The sequence below is a fragment of the Lepus europaeus genome, chromosome 13 (assembly GCF_033115175.1).
Source record: "Lepus europaeus isolate LE1 chromosome 13, mLepTim1.pri, whole genome shotgun sequence".
NCBI classification, from domain to species: Eukaryota; Metazoa; Chordata; class Mammalia; order Lagomorpha; family Leporidae; genus Lepus; species Lepus europaeus.
In genome coordinates, this window is record NC_084839.1 from 21832705 (window position 1) to 21849589 (window position 16885).

At 39.9% G+C, this 16885-nt stretch overlaps 1 protein-coding gene across 9 annotated transcripts in view; it reads left to right on the forward strand.

The window, feature by feature from the left end:
- The window catches only part of NCOA1 (nuclear receptor coactivator 1), a 266512-nt gene that overhangs the window by 202762 nt on the left and 46865 nt on the right, over positions 1–16885 (forward strand). For 8 of the 9 annotated variants that reach the window (XM_062209051.1, XM_062209056.1, XM_062209053.1 and 5 more), the window contains 3 exons: positions 1434–1581; positions 2874–4194; positions 7164–7344. In XM_062209051.1, coding sequence (XP_062065035.1) covers positions 1434–1581; positions 2874–4194; positions 7164–7344 — 1650 coding nt within the window. The remainder of the gene's footprint in view (positions 1–1433; positions 1582–2873; positions 4195–7163; positions 7345–16885) is intronic. The other variant, XM_062209057.1, reaches the window with a different exon arrangement.

Genomic DNA, 16885 nt, shown 5'->3' on the forward strand with positions numbered 1-16885 from the left:
GGCAGTGCTGTGACATAGTGGACTAAACCTCTACCTGTGGCGCCAGAATCCCATATGGACGCCAGTTCGGGTCCCGACTGTTCCTCTTCCAGTCGAGCTCCCTGCTAATGGCCTGGGAAAGCAGTGGAGGATGGCCAAAGTGCCTGGGGCCCTGCACCCACGTGGGAGACCTGGAAGGCCGTTGTGGCCATTTGGGAAATGAACCAGAGTATGGAAGTGATTTAGATGAAGTTGTCAGATGGGTAAAGAATGTGGTTGGCTGAGTATAAGTCTTAATCCTTTCAATTAGGTTTGTATCCTGGTTCTGGTATTTAGGCAGATTTATTATGGTATAGATTTACAACTTACTATGCCTTCTTCAGTTGATAGTGAATCCCAAGATAATAAAATAAAGCTTGTCTTTTCATGAAGTAACATGTAGCTTCAAAAATTTTTTAATGATCAATCATTTTAAGCCTTTCACATATCCTTTAAAGTGTCATTGAAGCCTTTTCTGAAATGTCTTTGAAAAATGGGACTAACATGTCTTATAAGCTAAGTTATAGACTACCTGTGATAATAACTCATGTGTTTAGTAGATATAATTTTTAACCTTGATATAGTTGGATCTGTTAAGTGTTTCTTAAAATTTTATTGTGTTATTAAAACATCAGTTTCATGTTATAGCTTAGTATTCTGGTATAACTGTTACATATTAATAAACACCTATTTGATTAAGATTTTGTCTGCTCTAAATAAAGCTTTAAGACAAAAGTAAATTATTATTTATAAAATTAGTTGACTGCCTTAACCTAGTTTTTGTTCCTTATATTGGTAATCTTTGGCTTTGTCTTAATTTACATATTAAACTTCACAAATTCAAACATTAAAAATAATACATATATGAATATAATAATTTACCAAATAGAACCTTAGTGATTCACATTTCTGAGTGAAAAATTAAATTTGTACATTAGCTTAGGAACTCAATAGACTAGTCAAAACTTAGAGAATGAATTTTATGGTATATGAATTATATCTCAATAGGATTGTTATTTAGCAAAACAACAACAAAGCAAAACTTATCAAAGATAATACTGAAAGTGAAGGGGAGGAAAGTACCTCCTGGTGTTTCCAAAGGAGACTTAATAAATTTGAAGAGTTGCCCCCTTATAGGAAAAAATTATGGTTGATATTTTGCTTGTAATCATAACTTGAGGAGGCACCCATTCAATTAGGATGAATTAAAGCTGGTCATCAAGTGGGATATATCGACTGAAATCATTTTCCCCCCAAAGATATCTACTTTGACTGAACTTTTCTTTGAGTCTGATCAGGCAGCAGTGGGGAGGGCAATTAAAATGAAGTTCTAGGTAGTTAAGGCCTGGTAACTCTCCTCTGCCCAGCATTCAAGTGTCAGAATTTTAACTAGGTTTCTCTTTTGTTTGAAACAGTGATGACTCGTGGCACTGCCTCCAGCCCATCCTATAGATTCATATTGAATGATGGGACAATGCTTAGCGCCCACACCAAGTGTAAACTTTGCTATCCTCAAAGTCCAGACATGCAGCCTTTCATCATGGGAATTCATATCATCGACAGGTACTACTTATTTGGAGAGCTTCATATGAAATAAGTCAGTTCACATTTCTCCTCTTAGAGAAAATTTTTATGCTCTTGATGGCTAGAAAACAAATACTAAAATTAGGTATAAAACTAGTATGATGAGTATTTAATCTATATATCCATATTGGGTTTTATAATTTTGTCACATAATAGTTTTATTGTTCATCCAGAGAGACAGGCAAGGTGAAGCTGGAAATGTGTGTGCTAGGGAGTAAATCCAAAAAGAACTTTCCATATATGAACTTAGAGATCTTAAAGAAGATTTCTGATTTGTTAGCGTTGTTATTTCTAAAAGTGCTTTATTTTCATTAGGGAAAACTTGATGGCTCCTGAGTTCAAGCTGACAGTTTCTCATAGAAACTATAAATCATTAAGCTGTCAGCTTGACATTTTTGAATATCATTTCTTCTAATTTTCCCCTTTCTAAATGTGTTTTACACTGGAATATGTGGTGAATTCATGGATTATTCTCTAATCTTATGACTTACTTATTCAAAAGCCTACATTTACCATTGTTTAGAATTTAGCATTAAAGACAAAGACATTTCCCTCACTTCATCTTTTCCTCATCTGATGTTTTGCTTAACGGAACATGGTAATGCCAGTCACAAATCAGTTGTCATAATTATGAATTTGAGTAAAGAACTCAGTAAAAACCTGAATTCAGTATTCTGTTTTTTTTTTTTCCTGACTTTAGTTTAAATTATGCTTGTGAGTGGAATTAGCACAGTTCTTTTTTTTTTTTTCATATTGTGATTTCCCTTTCAAAACATCTGCTATGTCTGCATATCACCCTTTTTAATTCTTACATCGGTAACACGATATTTTCCTTACCCAATCTTCCTCTTTGGAGTTGAAATACTTAAAAGCTGTAACAGGGAAGTCATGAATAAGTGCTTTTATAAACAAAGGTGCGGGAAGTTTCTCTTTGAACCAAAAGTATTTTTGTAATGTTAATTGTTTGTCTTAAGTTTAGAAAGCTTCAAAAGTACATATAATGGATATTTTCCAAGGCCAAGAAATATGTTTTTTCGTATCACTAAGACCATTATCCAGTTTAAGGGTCCACAGCATTATTTCCTGTTAAGCGGTGCTAATATTTCATAAAGGTATTGACAGTCCATGCTTTAATTTGATCGGTTAAAAATGATATGTACATGATTGCTTGCAATATTGATGAGGTTAATGGGTTTTAAAAAATAGTATCATAAAAATACTCCAGTGGAAACAAATGAAGACATTTGAATAATATCTTTTTTTTCCCCTAGGGAACACAGTGGGCTTTCTCCTCAAGATGACACTAATTCTGGAATGTCAGTTCCCCGAGTAAACCCCTCGGTCAATCCTAGTATCTCTCCAGCTCATGGAGTGGCCCGTTCATCCACATTGCCACCATCTAACAGCAACATGGTATCCACCAGAGTAAACCGCCAACAGAGCTCAGACCTTCATAGCAGCAGTCATAGTAATTCTAGCAACAGCCAAGGGAGTTTTGGATGCTCACCTGGAAATCAGATTGTAGCCAATGTTGCCTTAAACCAGGGACAGGCCACTTCCCAGGGTAGTAATCCCTCCTTAAACCTCAATAATTCTCCGATGGAAGGTACAGGAATATCCCTAGCACAGTTCATGTCTCCAAGGAGACAGGTCTCTTCTGGATTGACAACAAGGTCCAGGATGCCGAACAATTCATTTCCTCCTAATATTCCATCATTAAACTCCCCAGTTGGCATGACAAGTAGTGCCTGTAATAATAGTAACCGATCTTACTCAAACATCCCAGTACCATCTTTACAGGGTATAAATGAAGGACCCAGTAACTCTGTCGGCTTCTCTGCCAGTTCTCCAGTTCTCAGGCAGATGAGCTCACAGAATTCACCTAGCAGATTAAATATACAACCAGCAAAAGCTGAGTCCAAAGATAACAAAGAGATTGCATCCATGTTAAATGAGATGATTCAGTCTGACAACAGCTCTAGTGATGGCAAACCTCTGGATTCAGGACTTCTACATAACAGTGACAGACTCTCAGATGGAGACAGTAAGTACGCTCAGACCAGTCACAAGCTGGTCCAGCTTCTGACGACGACGGCAGAGCAGCAGCTGCGCCATGCTGACATAGACACAAGTTGCAAAGATGTGCTGTCCTGCTCTGGCACTTCCAGCTCTGGCTCTGCTAACTCCTCAGGAGGTGCTTGCCCCTCCTCTCATAGCTCCCTGACCGAGCGGCACAAAATCCTGCACCGACTCTTACAGGAGGGGAGCCCCTCCGATATCACCACTCTGTCTGTGGAGCCTGACAAAAAGGACAGCGCGTCTGCTTGTGTGTCAGTGACTGGGCAGGCCCAAGGAAGCACTGCTATCAAACTAGAACTGGATGCTTCCAAGAAAAAAGAATCGAAAGACCACCAGCTCCTCCGCTACCTGTTAGACAAAGATGAGAAGGATTTAAGATCAACTCCAAACCTGAGCCTGGACGACGTAAAGGTGAAAGTGGAGAAGAAAGAACAGATGGAGCCTTGTAACACGAACCCACCCGCCATGACCAAACCTGCCCCCGAGGAAATTAAGCTGGAGTCCCAGAGCCAGGTAGGTAACTCCTTGCTTCACAGAATGCGCACTCCTAGATTTCTTGGTTTTCCTCCGTTCTGCTCCCACAGTAGACTAGATTTAGATTCACCCTGTTCCTGTTAGGCATTTGTTCAGAGGTTAGTATCAATGAAAAACCACAGGGTGCCCTTGGAAGTTCTCTTTGGAGGTCCTGAGGCCTGCAGTATTAATGCAGCATTCTAAAAAAGTAGTTCATCCTGTGCTGCCTTCCTTTCCCCGTTCCTCCTTCCTTCCTTCCTATGAAAGTAAATTCTCTTTCTTTCTGTAAAGTCTTTGGAAATGGTCAAAAATACCTTGTCTGCTCCCAGCCTACCTATTGAATCCAGCTCTCTGGGAATTTGTATTCTAAAGAAGCTCCTCAGAAAACTAAGCTTGGGAATCTCTGATGTAAGTGAAGCAGGAAAGAAATGTGAGGAGGTAGACAAGGCTATCTAGCCTGGCTCTGCATTTTCTAAGGCTGTTTTCCCTCTCTCCTCTGATTCTAAACACAGACAATAGGGGCTAGAATGTTCTAGGTAGCAACATATTATCCTTATATACTCTTATATAATAGCCTGGAACAGAAGGAAATAAAAGTAAATCTTCCCATAAGTTGCTATGGATTAGGAACCGCTGTATTTAGGATGGCTGGGGATGGTGTAAAAATGAACAGACAGCTTTATTTCTTGAATAATGGCTTGTAGACACTGAAGGAATATAAGAAAAGCAGAAAATGTGGTCCATCATCGCTAAGAGCTTTCACAACACAAAATACAGACAGAATATAAACATTCATGAAATAACTACCAGTATATTTACAAAGCAGTTTTCCAGCAGACTCTCCATCCTGAAATAGGAGTCACATTGAATATGCATAACTCCTTCAGTTTCTTCCTTTCCTTTTTTTATTTATTTTATTTGAAGGACAGAGAGATAGAGAGACCTAGAGCAACTTCCATCCATTGGTTCACTCCCCAAATTCCTGCAAGTCAAGACTAGGCCCAGCTGAAGCCACCAGTCCAGAACTCCATCCAGGTCTTCCATGTGGTTTGCGGGGACTCAAGTATTTGAACCATCATCTGCTGCCCTCCAGGATACACATTAGTAGGAAACTGGATTTTAAGTGAAGTTGCTGGAACCCAAACCAGGCCCTCCAATATGGATGCAGGCATCCCAAGCAGTAACTTAAGCTGTGTTGTCACAACCCACCCCCATTCAGTTTCTTTTATCACCTTGTTTTTCTGCTCTCATCTCACAAAGATCTCTCTCCTCCCTTAGGCAGACTGCATTCTAGGCACATGGGAACCTCTGCCATTCCTGGGAACAGTCTCTTCTAAACATCTGCCTTGTTCTTTTCTCTGTGCCTGCTGAACTTCTACTCATCCTTCACAAACCACTTCCCGCAATATCTCCATAGAACTTTCTCCAAGTAGCCCTAGTTAGCTCCTTTCTCTCCTCACCCTGTTTGCTATTTGTAGTAGCACTATTCCAACTCTTTATTTACGTGTGTTACTACTGCAAAACTGTATATATTTTTGAAAATAGAAAAAACAGTTTTAAATAATAAGTGCATTAAAACTCTCTTTTAAGTTAACTTTTAAAGTAAAGGTGGTATGAAATATTGCCATTGTGTATGACCCTGTAACAGCTGTTTTGGTGCACATGTACCCACATTTCTGCCAAGTTCATACCTGGTAAGATATACCTATGTTCAACTTTTCGTAAATAATGCCAGTTTTCCTAGTGTGTCAGAAGTCCTTCTAGTGTTTCCATATCCTTACTAATACTTCGTATTTTCAAATTTAACTATTTTAGGGTGTGTTTAGTGGAATTTCATAGTTTTAATTTGCATCCCCCTGAAAACTGTCCATTGGTCATTTGGACATCTTCTGTAAGTTGCCCAGTCTGGTCTCTTGCCCATTGTTTTAATGCGGTATCTCTTGGTTACGGACTGTTTTAAGGATTCTTGATGTATCGTGGCTAGATTGGCAGATGTTTTCTCCACGTGCGGCTTGCCTTTTCTTTCTCTTAATGGTTACTTTTGATGACGTGAAATGAAGTTCTTCATTTTATTATACATAAATTTGTCAGTGATTTCTTTTATGGCTAATGCTTTTTGCATATGTGTAAAAAAAAACATGTTCAGAAATATTCATAGCAGCTTTATTTATGTTAGCCAAAAACTGGGAGCAACCCCCAAATCCACCACAGTAGAATAAATAATTATATTGTGAAGCATTCATTTAATGAGATATTATTCAGCAACAAAAATGAATTAATTAGTACTACAGTGACAATTGTGTCCCAAACCTCAGGAAGGTAATTTTGAAAGTCAAACATTTAAATACCTACATATAATTCTAGAACACTTTTGTTAGATTAAGTAAAACCCAAACTATTAGACATTTTCTGTTTAATTATCTCAAATTAATCATGTCGTCGGAATATTATGAAATGCCAGTTTTTTTCTATACACAACCTATTACAGGAGATGTGTTTGTTGTACTATTTATATGCTTAGAGTGAAAAGTGACCTGAGATCTTTGAAACTGATATAGGAAAAAATTACATCAGTGGAAGCTTAAAGTAAGTCATCATACAAAATTTTGAAAAAATATGACAGGAAAAATCACCCATAATTCTCTCATCATTTCGTTGTACACCTGACACTTCTTTCCAGTCCAGCCTTTCTCCTATACATACATTTTATACTGTGATAGATTAGATTAGATAAATATTATCTGTTGTGTTATATCCTCCTGCATGATAATATTGTATCATTCAGTTTTTTTCTCCTAGTGGAATAGTTAGTAATTTCAAAGAAGCCCCAATTATTCTAATTATTTCCTCTTTCTTCATTCTCTCATAGTCATACTTAATTCGTAGAGTTTAAAGGAGCAACTTTTTTTCTGCATTGTTTCAGTAAAAGCATAGAGTATATTTCTTCTAACTTTGATTTTCATTCTTAGTTTACAGCTGACCTTGACCAGTTTGATCAGTTACTGCCCACGTTGGAGAAGGCAGCACAGTTGCCAGGTTTGTGTGAGACAGACAGGATGGATGGTGCGGTCACCAGTGTAACCATCAAATCGGAGATCCTGCCAGCTTCGCTGCAGTCCACCACTGCCAGACCCACTTCCAGGCTCACTAGTATGTGTTGGGGACGTACTTCATTTGCAATGTGTAGTGATGATGTGGATCGGCACTTTCTCTCACTATTATTGCATAGGCCTTTTGTTTATTAAGAGGGAAATATGTTTTCAGCCATGCCACCGTAAAACCAAGTAGTTGTTTACTCATTGTGTAAATCTTAAGTTGTAGCATAATCTCCACCCTTTTGTTGTTAATGTCAAGGTGAGCAGTTGAGGTTAAGGAGAGCAATTTTGTGTTCTTATCTGAAATATCCCATAGAGAACTTTAAATACAGTGTTGTGTCAGATTCTATTTTCCAAAGTGTCTTCCTGAACACTAGTCTGAGTTGGAAAAAAGAAAGGGTTCTGTGTGAGAATACACTGGGCAAACACCACACGTCCGATACCTCCCCCTTTGAAGTTTCACAATGCCTGTTAGAGGTGATGAGAAGTCCTGAGTTGAAGAAACCAGCATAGATTTCTTTGACTCAGCATTTCCCAAACTTTCTTGATAATGGAATTCCTTTCCTAAGGCAATACATGTTACCTGACAGAATGAGTTTTCCATGAAGTGTTACTTAGGAGAATTGTGTCAAAATATGTCACTATTGTTCTAACCCAGGTTAGTATTCTTCTAATTAGGAGGCAGTTTGATAGCATAATTCTTCAAATTCATGAAGATATTTCACCCATCAGATTTTGAAGCTACACAAACTAGTGGTGATAATTCTGTTGTGTGACTTTGAAACGAAGGGAAACTGACCAGCTCGGTTTCACAGTGTATCTGGATTCCTGACTTCAGCCCGGTCGTTTTTCTGGTGCAATCAGATGTGGACTTCATTTATTTCAGTCTGAGCGGAGCTCTTAGCTGTCCTGACCCAGTTCCTGAGAGTTTGCTAGGACTTTTCAGGCAGCTGCACCGAGGAATCCTGCGTCAGCACTGTTGACGTCTGTAAGCAGTGTTTGAGCTGAGCAGAGCTCCAAGGGAGAAATCGGGAGGCATGATTCAAGCCCACACTGTGCACTCACTAGCCATGTTATCCCAAGGCAATGAATGTGCTGGGCCTTGCTCTATCTCCACAATGAGAATTAGATGAAATGACTCCAGGTTTTTCTTGTAATTGGGACTGAGGGACTCCGGACTTGGGACTGTCAGTCACAGTGCGGGAAGCAGTAAGGTGCAGAGCTGCAGAGGTGAACTGGCCATCTGCATTTTGATTGTTTTGGCATCTTTGAGACTGGGGCAGTTTTCCCAGGAGACAGTGATTGGCCAGAAAGATGTCTGCATAGGAATATAGGAGCGATGGTCCCTGCAGTGCAGAAGCCCTCTTGTCATCTCATCATCCCAACACTGGAGGCTACCGGAAGAGACAAGCCTCGCACTACATCCTCCCAGTCCGTGTCTCAGGCACGTTGGCTGAACAGACATGCCCACGAAGACTGGAACATGGAAACACCAACACCAGATGTTCTCCCTTATATATGGGACCTAAAATTAAGAGTGAAAGGAAGGGAAGGAGGGGAAGGAGAGAAAGGAAGGAAAGGAAAGGGAAAGGAGAGGGAAGGCATCCTGTGGGTATCAGTTGTACTGCAGGTACAGTATTTTGTCAAACTTTGTTTTAAATCTTTGCTGAACAATTTGGTAGGAATTATATGCTTCTATAGTTTTAGTGACTTTTTGACTATTTTAAAATTGATTTGAGTGAAGTTGAACATTTTTATCTGGTTATTCTTTACAGCCCTTGCCTATTTTCCTACAGGTTTTACTTTAAAAAAAAATCTCTTTTAATTTATTTATTTATTTTTAAAGTATTTATTTGACAGGTAGAGTTATAGACAGTGAGAGAGACAGAGAGAAAGGTCTTCCTTCCGTTGATTCACTCCCCAAATGGCTGCTACGGCTGGTGCGCTGTGCTGATCCGAAGCCAGGAGCCAGGTGCTTCTTCTGGTCTCCCATGCAGGTGCAGGGCCCAAGCACTGGGGCCATCCTCCACTGCCTTCCCAGGCCACAGCAGAGAGCTGGACTGGAAGAGGAGCAGCTGGGACTAGAACCTGGCACCTATATGGGATGCTGGTGCCGCAGGCGGAGGATTAACCAAGTGAGCCACGGCACTGGCCCCTTATTTACTTTTTATTAAGCGGTACTGTTAAACATTTGATTATAATGTAAATTTAAAATGTTACATCAAAAAATTTTAAATAAGTTGAATGTATAAAAAACCTTTTAGGGAAAAGTCTGCAACTTGAAAGATAGTAAAAGAAACAAACCAAAAAAGAATATGCAGTGAAAATATATAATGAGAGCATAGACTTAAAAAAAAACTCTAAAAATTTTGGAAAGATAAAGATATACTATTCATCAATAATATAGGAAGGAAAAAAAGAGTAAGAAAGAACTCTTGGATATCAGATATCCAAAATTTTTTTTTAAATTTCAGATAGATGTGGGAAGAGGAAAAAGGACACCAGAATTCTGTATAAGGATCCCTTTGGATCTTTTGTTGAATGCTCTGCTGTGCATATGTTGGATGGCAATCCATCAGATGGGGGCAGAGGACACCATCTAAGGAAAGAACTTTCGGGAAGCTACAAGCTAAAGGATTTCCAGAACCCACAGGATTGGAGATACTCACATTCTGATCAAAGTGGGTCGGTCTTCCTGAACCTCTGGTGCGTTTAGCAGAAAATCAAGGAAGGCCTTCTATTGGAAGTGAGTTTTCTGTAGACTTGCACAGCACATCTTACACAGACCTCACAAGGGTTAGATTGATGGACAAATAAAGTAACTACCTGAAGGAAAATATTCAGTAGTTTTTAAAGAAGACACCAAAATTAAGACATTCAGTAATGAAATATTCATAATCTCATAATCATAAAAATTATTAGATACATGTAGCAACAAAATACTGTAACTCAAAGCCAGGAGAAAAATAAAACAGTTAATAGAAATGGATCCATAAATGACAGACATTAGAATTAACAGGAAAACACTTTAAAGCCATGTACATATGCCTAAGAAAATGTGAACATAATGAGGAAAGAAATGTAAGCTACACGAAAATGAGCCAAATAGGACTGGTAGAGCTGAAAACAACAATATCTGAAATGAAAAACTCATTAGACTTAATATTTAGACACTACAGACCAAAAAAAAAAAAAAAAAAAAAGGAGAACTTGAAGACTTAGTGATGAAAACTATTAAAATTGAAGGAGAGTAAAAAGCATATGGAGAACCTATGGGACATTATCAAGCAGTCTAAGACCGGCGCCACGGCTCACTAGGCTAATCCTCTGCCTACGGTGCTGGCACCCCGGGTTCTAGTCCCGGTCGGGGTGCCGGATTCTGTCCCAGTTGCTCCTCTTTCAGTCTAGCTCTCTGGTGTGGCCCAGGAGTGCAGTGGAGGATGACCCAAGTGCTTGGGCCCTGCACCCGCATGGGAGACCAGGAGAAGCACCTGGCTCCTGGCCTCAGTTCAGCGCAGCATGCTGGCAGCAACACACCGGCTGTAGTGGCCACTTTGGGAGTGAACCAACAGAAAAAGGAAGACCTTTCTCTCTGTCTCTCTCTCTCTCACTGTCTAACTCTGCCTGTTAAAAAATAAAAATTAAAAAAAAAAAATCAAGCAGTCTAATACAAGGCTACTTCAAAAGGTTTGTGGAAACATGCAGTTTAAAGATAATGCAGGGTGGGCATCGTGGTGCAAAATAACAGGTCAAGCCACCACTAGGGTTGCCTGTATCCTATATCAGAGTGCCATCTGGAGCCCTGGCTAATCACTTTATCTTAATTTTTTTTTTAAAGAGGACTTGTTTATTTATTTGAAAGGCAGTGTTACAGAGAGAGGAGAGAAAGATCTTCCATCCACTGATTACTCCCCAAATGGCCGCAACGACCAAGGTTGGACCAGGCTGAAGCCAGGAGCCAGGAGCTTCTTCCAGGCCTCCCAGGGCCCAAACACTTTGTTTGTCTTCCACTGCTTTTCCCAGGCCATTAGTAGGGAGCTGGATAGGAAGTGGAGCACCCTTACTCACTTGCAATCCAACTTCTTGCTAATGCATCCTGGAAGACAACAGGTGATGGCTTAATTGCTTGGCTCCCTGCCACCCAATTGGGACACCTGGATTGAGTTTCAGGCTACTGGCTTTAGGTTGGCTCAGCCTCTGCTTTTGCAGCCATTTGAGGAGGGATATAATACATGGAAGTAAAATGTATGACAATAATTACACAACAGATAGGATGGAAGAAATGAGACTAATTTTTTTTAAGATTTATTTATTTTATTTGAAAGGCAGTTACAGAGAGGCAGAGGCAGAGAGAGAGAGAGAGAGAGAGGGAGAGAGAGATTCACTGCTTCACTTCCTAGATGGCTGCAACAACGAGAGCTGCACCAATCCGAAGGCAGGAGCCAGGAGCTTCTTCCCGGTCTCCCACGCGGGTGCAGGGGCCCAAGGACCTGGGCCATCTTCTACTGCTTTCCCATGCCATGGCAGAGAGCCGGATGGGAAGTGAAGGAGCCGGGACTGAAACTGGCGCCCATATGGGATGCCAGCATTGCAGATGGTGGCTTTACCTGTTATATCAAGCACCAGCCCCAAGACTATTCTGTCTTACATGAAACTGTATGATATTTGAGGCTAGATTGCCAAAAGCCAAAAATATATTTGGTTGATAGGAAATATTCAATACAGGTCATGATCCTATATATGATAAATCCTAAGAATTGGGGGAAAACTTTTAACACGGTCACACAATCCATGCCAAAATATATTAAAATCAGTTTTACTTCTGTATAACTCATTAGCCACATACAATTGGGTAATGATATAAAAAAATCAATTTACACAAAAAATTAAGATGTAAATGTTAGACTAGTCTGTGCAGCAACCTACACCAAAAACTACGTGGCTTCGGGAGAAAGTAAGGATGGCCAAATGAAAAGACACTATGTGAAAGGATGATTCACATGGACTTGGAATTCCCCTTGAAGTCCCTGTGTGCATTTCAAATGTTTGTTGTTTTTGAAAGGTAGAACAACTGAGAGAGAACCATCTATTGGTTCACTCCCCAAATGTGTGCAACAGCTGGGGCTGGGACAGGTAGTATATCCTGTATTCAGGAGCCTAGAACTCCATCCAGGTTTCCCACACCACACAGATGGCAGGTTTTCAAGTACTTGAACCACCAGCTGCTACCTTCTAGAATGTACATTAGCAGGAAGCTGAGTCGAATAGAATAACAGGGACTAGAACTAAGCACTCCTGTGTGGGAAGTGGGTATCCCCTGCTGTGGCTTAACCTACTGTGCCACAAGGTCCACCCCTACCAGGCATTTTAGTAGAGACTGGCAGCTTTCTCTCCAATTGATCTGAGAATGCAAAGGTCCTGACTTGCACTTTAAAAAAAACTTGAATATTTCTATTACCTGATTTCAGTTCTTCTATAAAGCTGTATCAGCAAGACTGTGATTTGGGAATAAAGACAGGCATACGGATTAGTGCAACAGAATAGAGAATATAGAAATAGGTCCACACTTATATGGTGAATTGACTTTTAACACAAACATGAAGGTCATTCAATAGAGAAAATAGTGTTTTCAACAAATGATAATTTAACATCTGAATATCTATGTGGAAGAAAATGAACCTCAGCCTCTACCTCACTCATTCTGAAAAAAAAAAAAGAGTGGTGCGCCGGCCGCAGAGCGCTACCGCGGCGGCCATTGGAGGGTGAACCAACGGCAAAAGGAAGACCTTTCTCTCTGTCTCTCTCACTGTACACTCTGCCTGTCAAAAAAAAAAAAAAAATTAAAAAAAAAAAAAGAGTTTATTTTGGTCATAAATCTAAATGTAGAAATTAAAACCATGAAATTTTCAACCAAAATCTAAGAAAAAATATTTGTCATTGAAATAGGCACAGAACTCTGAAGGACATAAAAAGTACTAACCATGAAAAAAAAATTTATACTCTGGATTTCATTAAAAGTTAAACCTGTTCTGTAAAAACCACCATTTTCAAGGAAGTAAATCGATAATATTCTTCAAGACAGAAATCACTAGTCTAGACCCAAAAGGTCTGCAAACTTTTTTTTTTTTTTTTTTTGACAGGCAGAGTGGACAGTGAGAGAGAGAGAGACAGAGAGAAAGGTCTTCCTTTGCTGTTGGTTCACCCTCCAATGGCCGCCGTGGCTGGCGCGCTGCGGCCAACGCACCGCGCTGATCCGATGGCAGGAGCCAGGTACTTATCCTGGTCTCCCATGGGGTGCAGGGCCCAAGAACTTGGGCCATCCTCCACTGCACTCCCTGGCCACAGCAGAGAGCTGGCCTGGAAGAGGGGCAACCGGGAGAGAATCAGGCGCCCCGACCGGGACTAGAACCTGGTGTGCCGGCGCCACAAGGCGGAGGATTAGCCTAGTGAGTCGCGGCGCCGGCCATGGTCTGCAAACTTTTAAGAAGGAAATTATATTCTCTATAATCACTTCCAGAAATCAGAGGCAAAGTAAATATTTCTTAATTTGTATTTGCAAACTACATATCTGATAAAGAGCTGGTATCCAAAATATACAACAGATTTTTAAAACAATGATAAGAAAACATTTGTTTGCCATGTAACCCAGCAATTCAGCTCTTTGCGATTTAACCAAAAGAAAAAGTGTATATCCATAAAAGTACTTACCCACATAATGTTCATACAACTTTATTCATAATAGTCCCAAACTGGAGCAACCTGAATGTCCATCAACAAGTGAATGACGTATTTGTAAAATGCAGTCTTGTTCAGAAATGTAGAGGAAGGAACTAGAGAATGTGCATGAAGTACTCTTTTTAAAAAATGCTGAGGGGAAATATCCAGATAAGGCTTTTTTGTTTAGTTTTTTGTTTTTGTTTTTGTTTTTTAAGTTCCCAGGTAAAAATTTCTATTCTTAAGGAATAGAAACTTTTTGGCCCAAATTTCTAGAAATCTGGTAATTGGTTGCCAGGTGTGGGATGAGGTAGGAAATATTGAAAGCCAAGGAATATGAGGGAACATGAGAGAAGATAGAAATTTTCTATTTTCTTGATTAAGGTAGAGAGTTATGAGTTTATACCTTGTCAAAATTTGTTGAACCATACACTTTATTTTTAAGTTTTATTTTTATTGTTTATTTGAAAGACAGAGTTACAGAGAGAGGTAGAGACAGAAAGAGAGGTCTTCCATCTGCTGGTTCACTTCCCAGATGGCAGCAACAGCTGGAGCTGCGCAGATTCGAAGCCAGGAGCTCTATTGGGTCTCCCACATGGATGCAAAGGCCCAAGGACTTGGGCCATCTTCTACTGCTTTCCCAGGCCATAGCAGAGAGCTGGATTGGAAGAGGAGTAGTTGGGACTAGAACCGGCACCCATATGGGATGTCAGCACTTCAGGCCAAGGCTTTAACCCACTGTGCCACAGTGCCAGCCCCGAACCATACACTTAAAATGGGTACTTTTTTATGTATAACTTATACATTAGTGAAACTCATTTTAGAAACATCTGAGGTTAGAATAATTTCCAGCCAATAATTATCTACATTTCTAATAATTGTGAGGGTAGAATAAAAAACATTTTCAGGGGGCCAGTGCCGTGATGTAGTAGGCTAAGCTTCTGCCTGCAGCACCAGCATCCCATATGGGCAGTGGTTCATGTCCCAGTTGCTCTACTTCCAATCCAGCTCGCTGTTTATGGCCTGAGAAAGCAGTAGAAGATGGCCCAAGTGCTTGGACCTCTGCTCCCATGTGGGAGACCCAGAAGAAAAGCTCCTTGCTCCTGGCTTTGGTTCAGCCCAGCTCTGACCATTGTGGCTATTTGGGGAGTGCCCAGAGTATGGGAGACTTTTCTCCCCTGTCTCTCCCTCTCTGTAACTCTGCCCCTCAAATAAAAAATAAAATCTTAAAAAACAAACCACACATATTCAGATACCCAAGGACTCAAATATTGGAATGGTGTCCAGGGTCCTGAAGGATGTACCTCAGGTGACAGGAACACTAAAAGAAGAGAGCAAGGTCGTGAGGAAACAAAAGGTGCGACAGGGAGTCCAGCAATGACCGCTGGACCTCTCAGCGAGGCTAGAGAGCAGCCAGTGCATAGGGCCATCGCCGGGGCCTGAGTTGTGGAATGGAGGTCTCCAGGTGAAAAAGGAAATTGATGTTGTTTGTAGAAAATATTGATAAATGTATATCAAATAATGGAATATTTTTTAAATTTCTATAGAAAAGCAGATAAGTGAAAAAAAAATCAAACTGTAATTGTTAACTCTGGGAGAAAGAAAATATGGTTTAAGAAAGGAAGTTTGAACATAGGGTATAATTCGTTTTTAGCAGTGAGTGCATAGCCATAAGATTCCAAATGTTAACTTCTGAGGTTATGTAAAACTGTGATCTCTCTTAGGAAATTGGGAGCCAAGTAAGAGAGAGGTAGGTATGGAGGAACCAGATTTCACCTATCAAAATTGGAATATCAAAAGTAGTAGCATATGCATATGGAGAAATAAATAGGAAATGGCAAAGAAAATAAGTACAAGAGGTGTGAATGGTTGCCTTTTTTTGAAAGGATCAGAAAAGTTGAGACATTCTGGGCCTTTTGGTTCTGTATTTGTTAATTACATATGTTAATTTGATAAAAGTAGTAATTATAGATATGAAATGCGTTTTCTAGTTCTATAAGTCTTTGGCATTATGATGTTGTCTCTGTAGAGTCTGTATTGAGGCAAATGGCTCTTTTTGACTCTGTCCCTCTGTAGATTTATCCTCCTGATACAGTTCCATATAGGAGAAGATGTAAATAGGCCAGGCTGTTCTACTTTGTGCTGCTCAGTTTGCAAAGGGGAAAAAACGCAGAGGGGAAGATACTGAGATGAGTTGGGAGGACTTTAGCTGTAGTCAGTCAGTCTACAGTGTTTAGATATGGACAGGAAGTATCCAAGAGACATGAGTTAGTAGTGCCTGTTACTAGAACCAGAATCTATTATTGACTGGCCTGTGGCTTAACTCCTGCCCACCTAGAAAAATCAAGCCTCTTTACTTTAGTCTTCAGTCTCAACCTGATGTGCCAAGTGCAGATGTATGCTGTAGGATAGTTCAGTCACGTCATACTTTGCCACCCTAGGCTCTGTCCTTCATGGTGCTTATCTTTTCTCTTGTACTTCTTCCCCCTTGCTGTATTGCACTGAATTCTGAGAGAATCTCTGGGCTCTGTTTTCCAGATCAAAACTGAATCTTCAATATACCTGTTCTGCTCTTCAGACTGTTGAGTCATTTTCGTCATGGCTGCCATGCTGATTTCTAGAATTTTTTTTCCCTTGGGAATCTATTACTTTTTAAGGTTGTAATAGGTTTTATTCTGTGTGATTATGTTTATTATGTTTTTAGAATTTATCCATTTTCTGTGCTAATACTTTTTTCTTCAAAGTTCTTTTCTTTGTTAAATTTTTTAAATTTATGATTTATCCTGCTGTTGGCTTTTCTTGAATGTTTGAATTTTGCTGGGTCTCCATATATTGAATGGGAAGCATGTTGGTAGCTAGAATGTTTCTTTAAAATAGAGGCC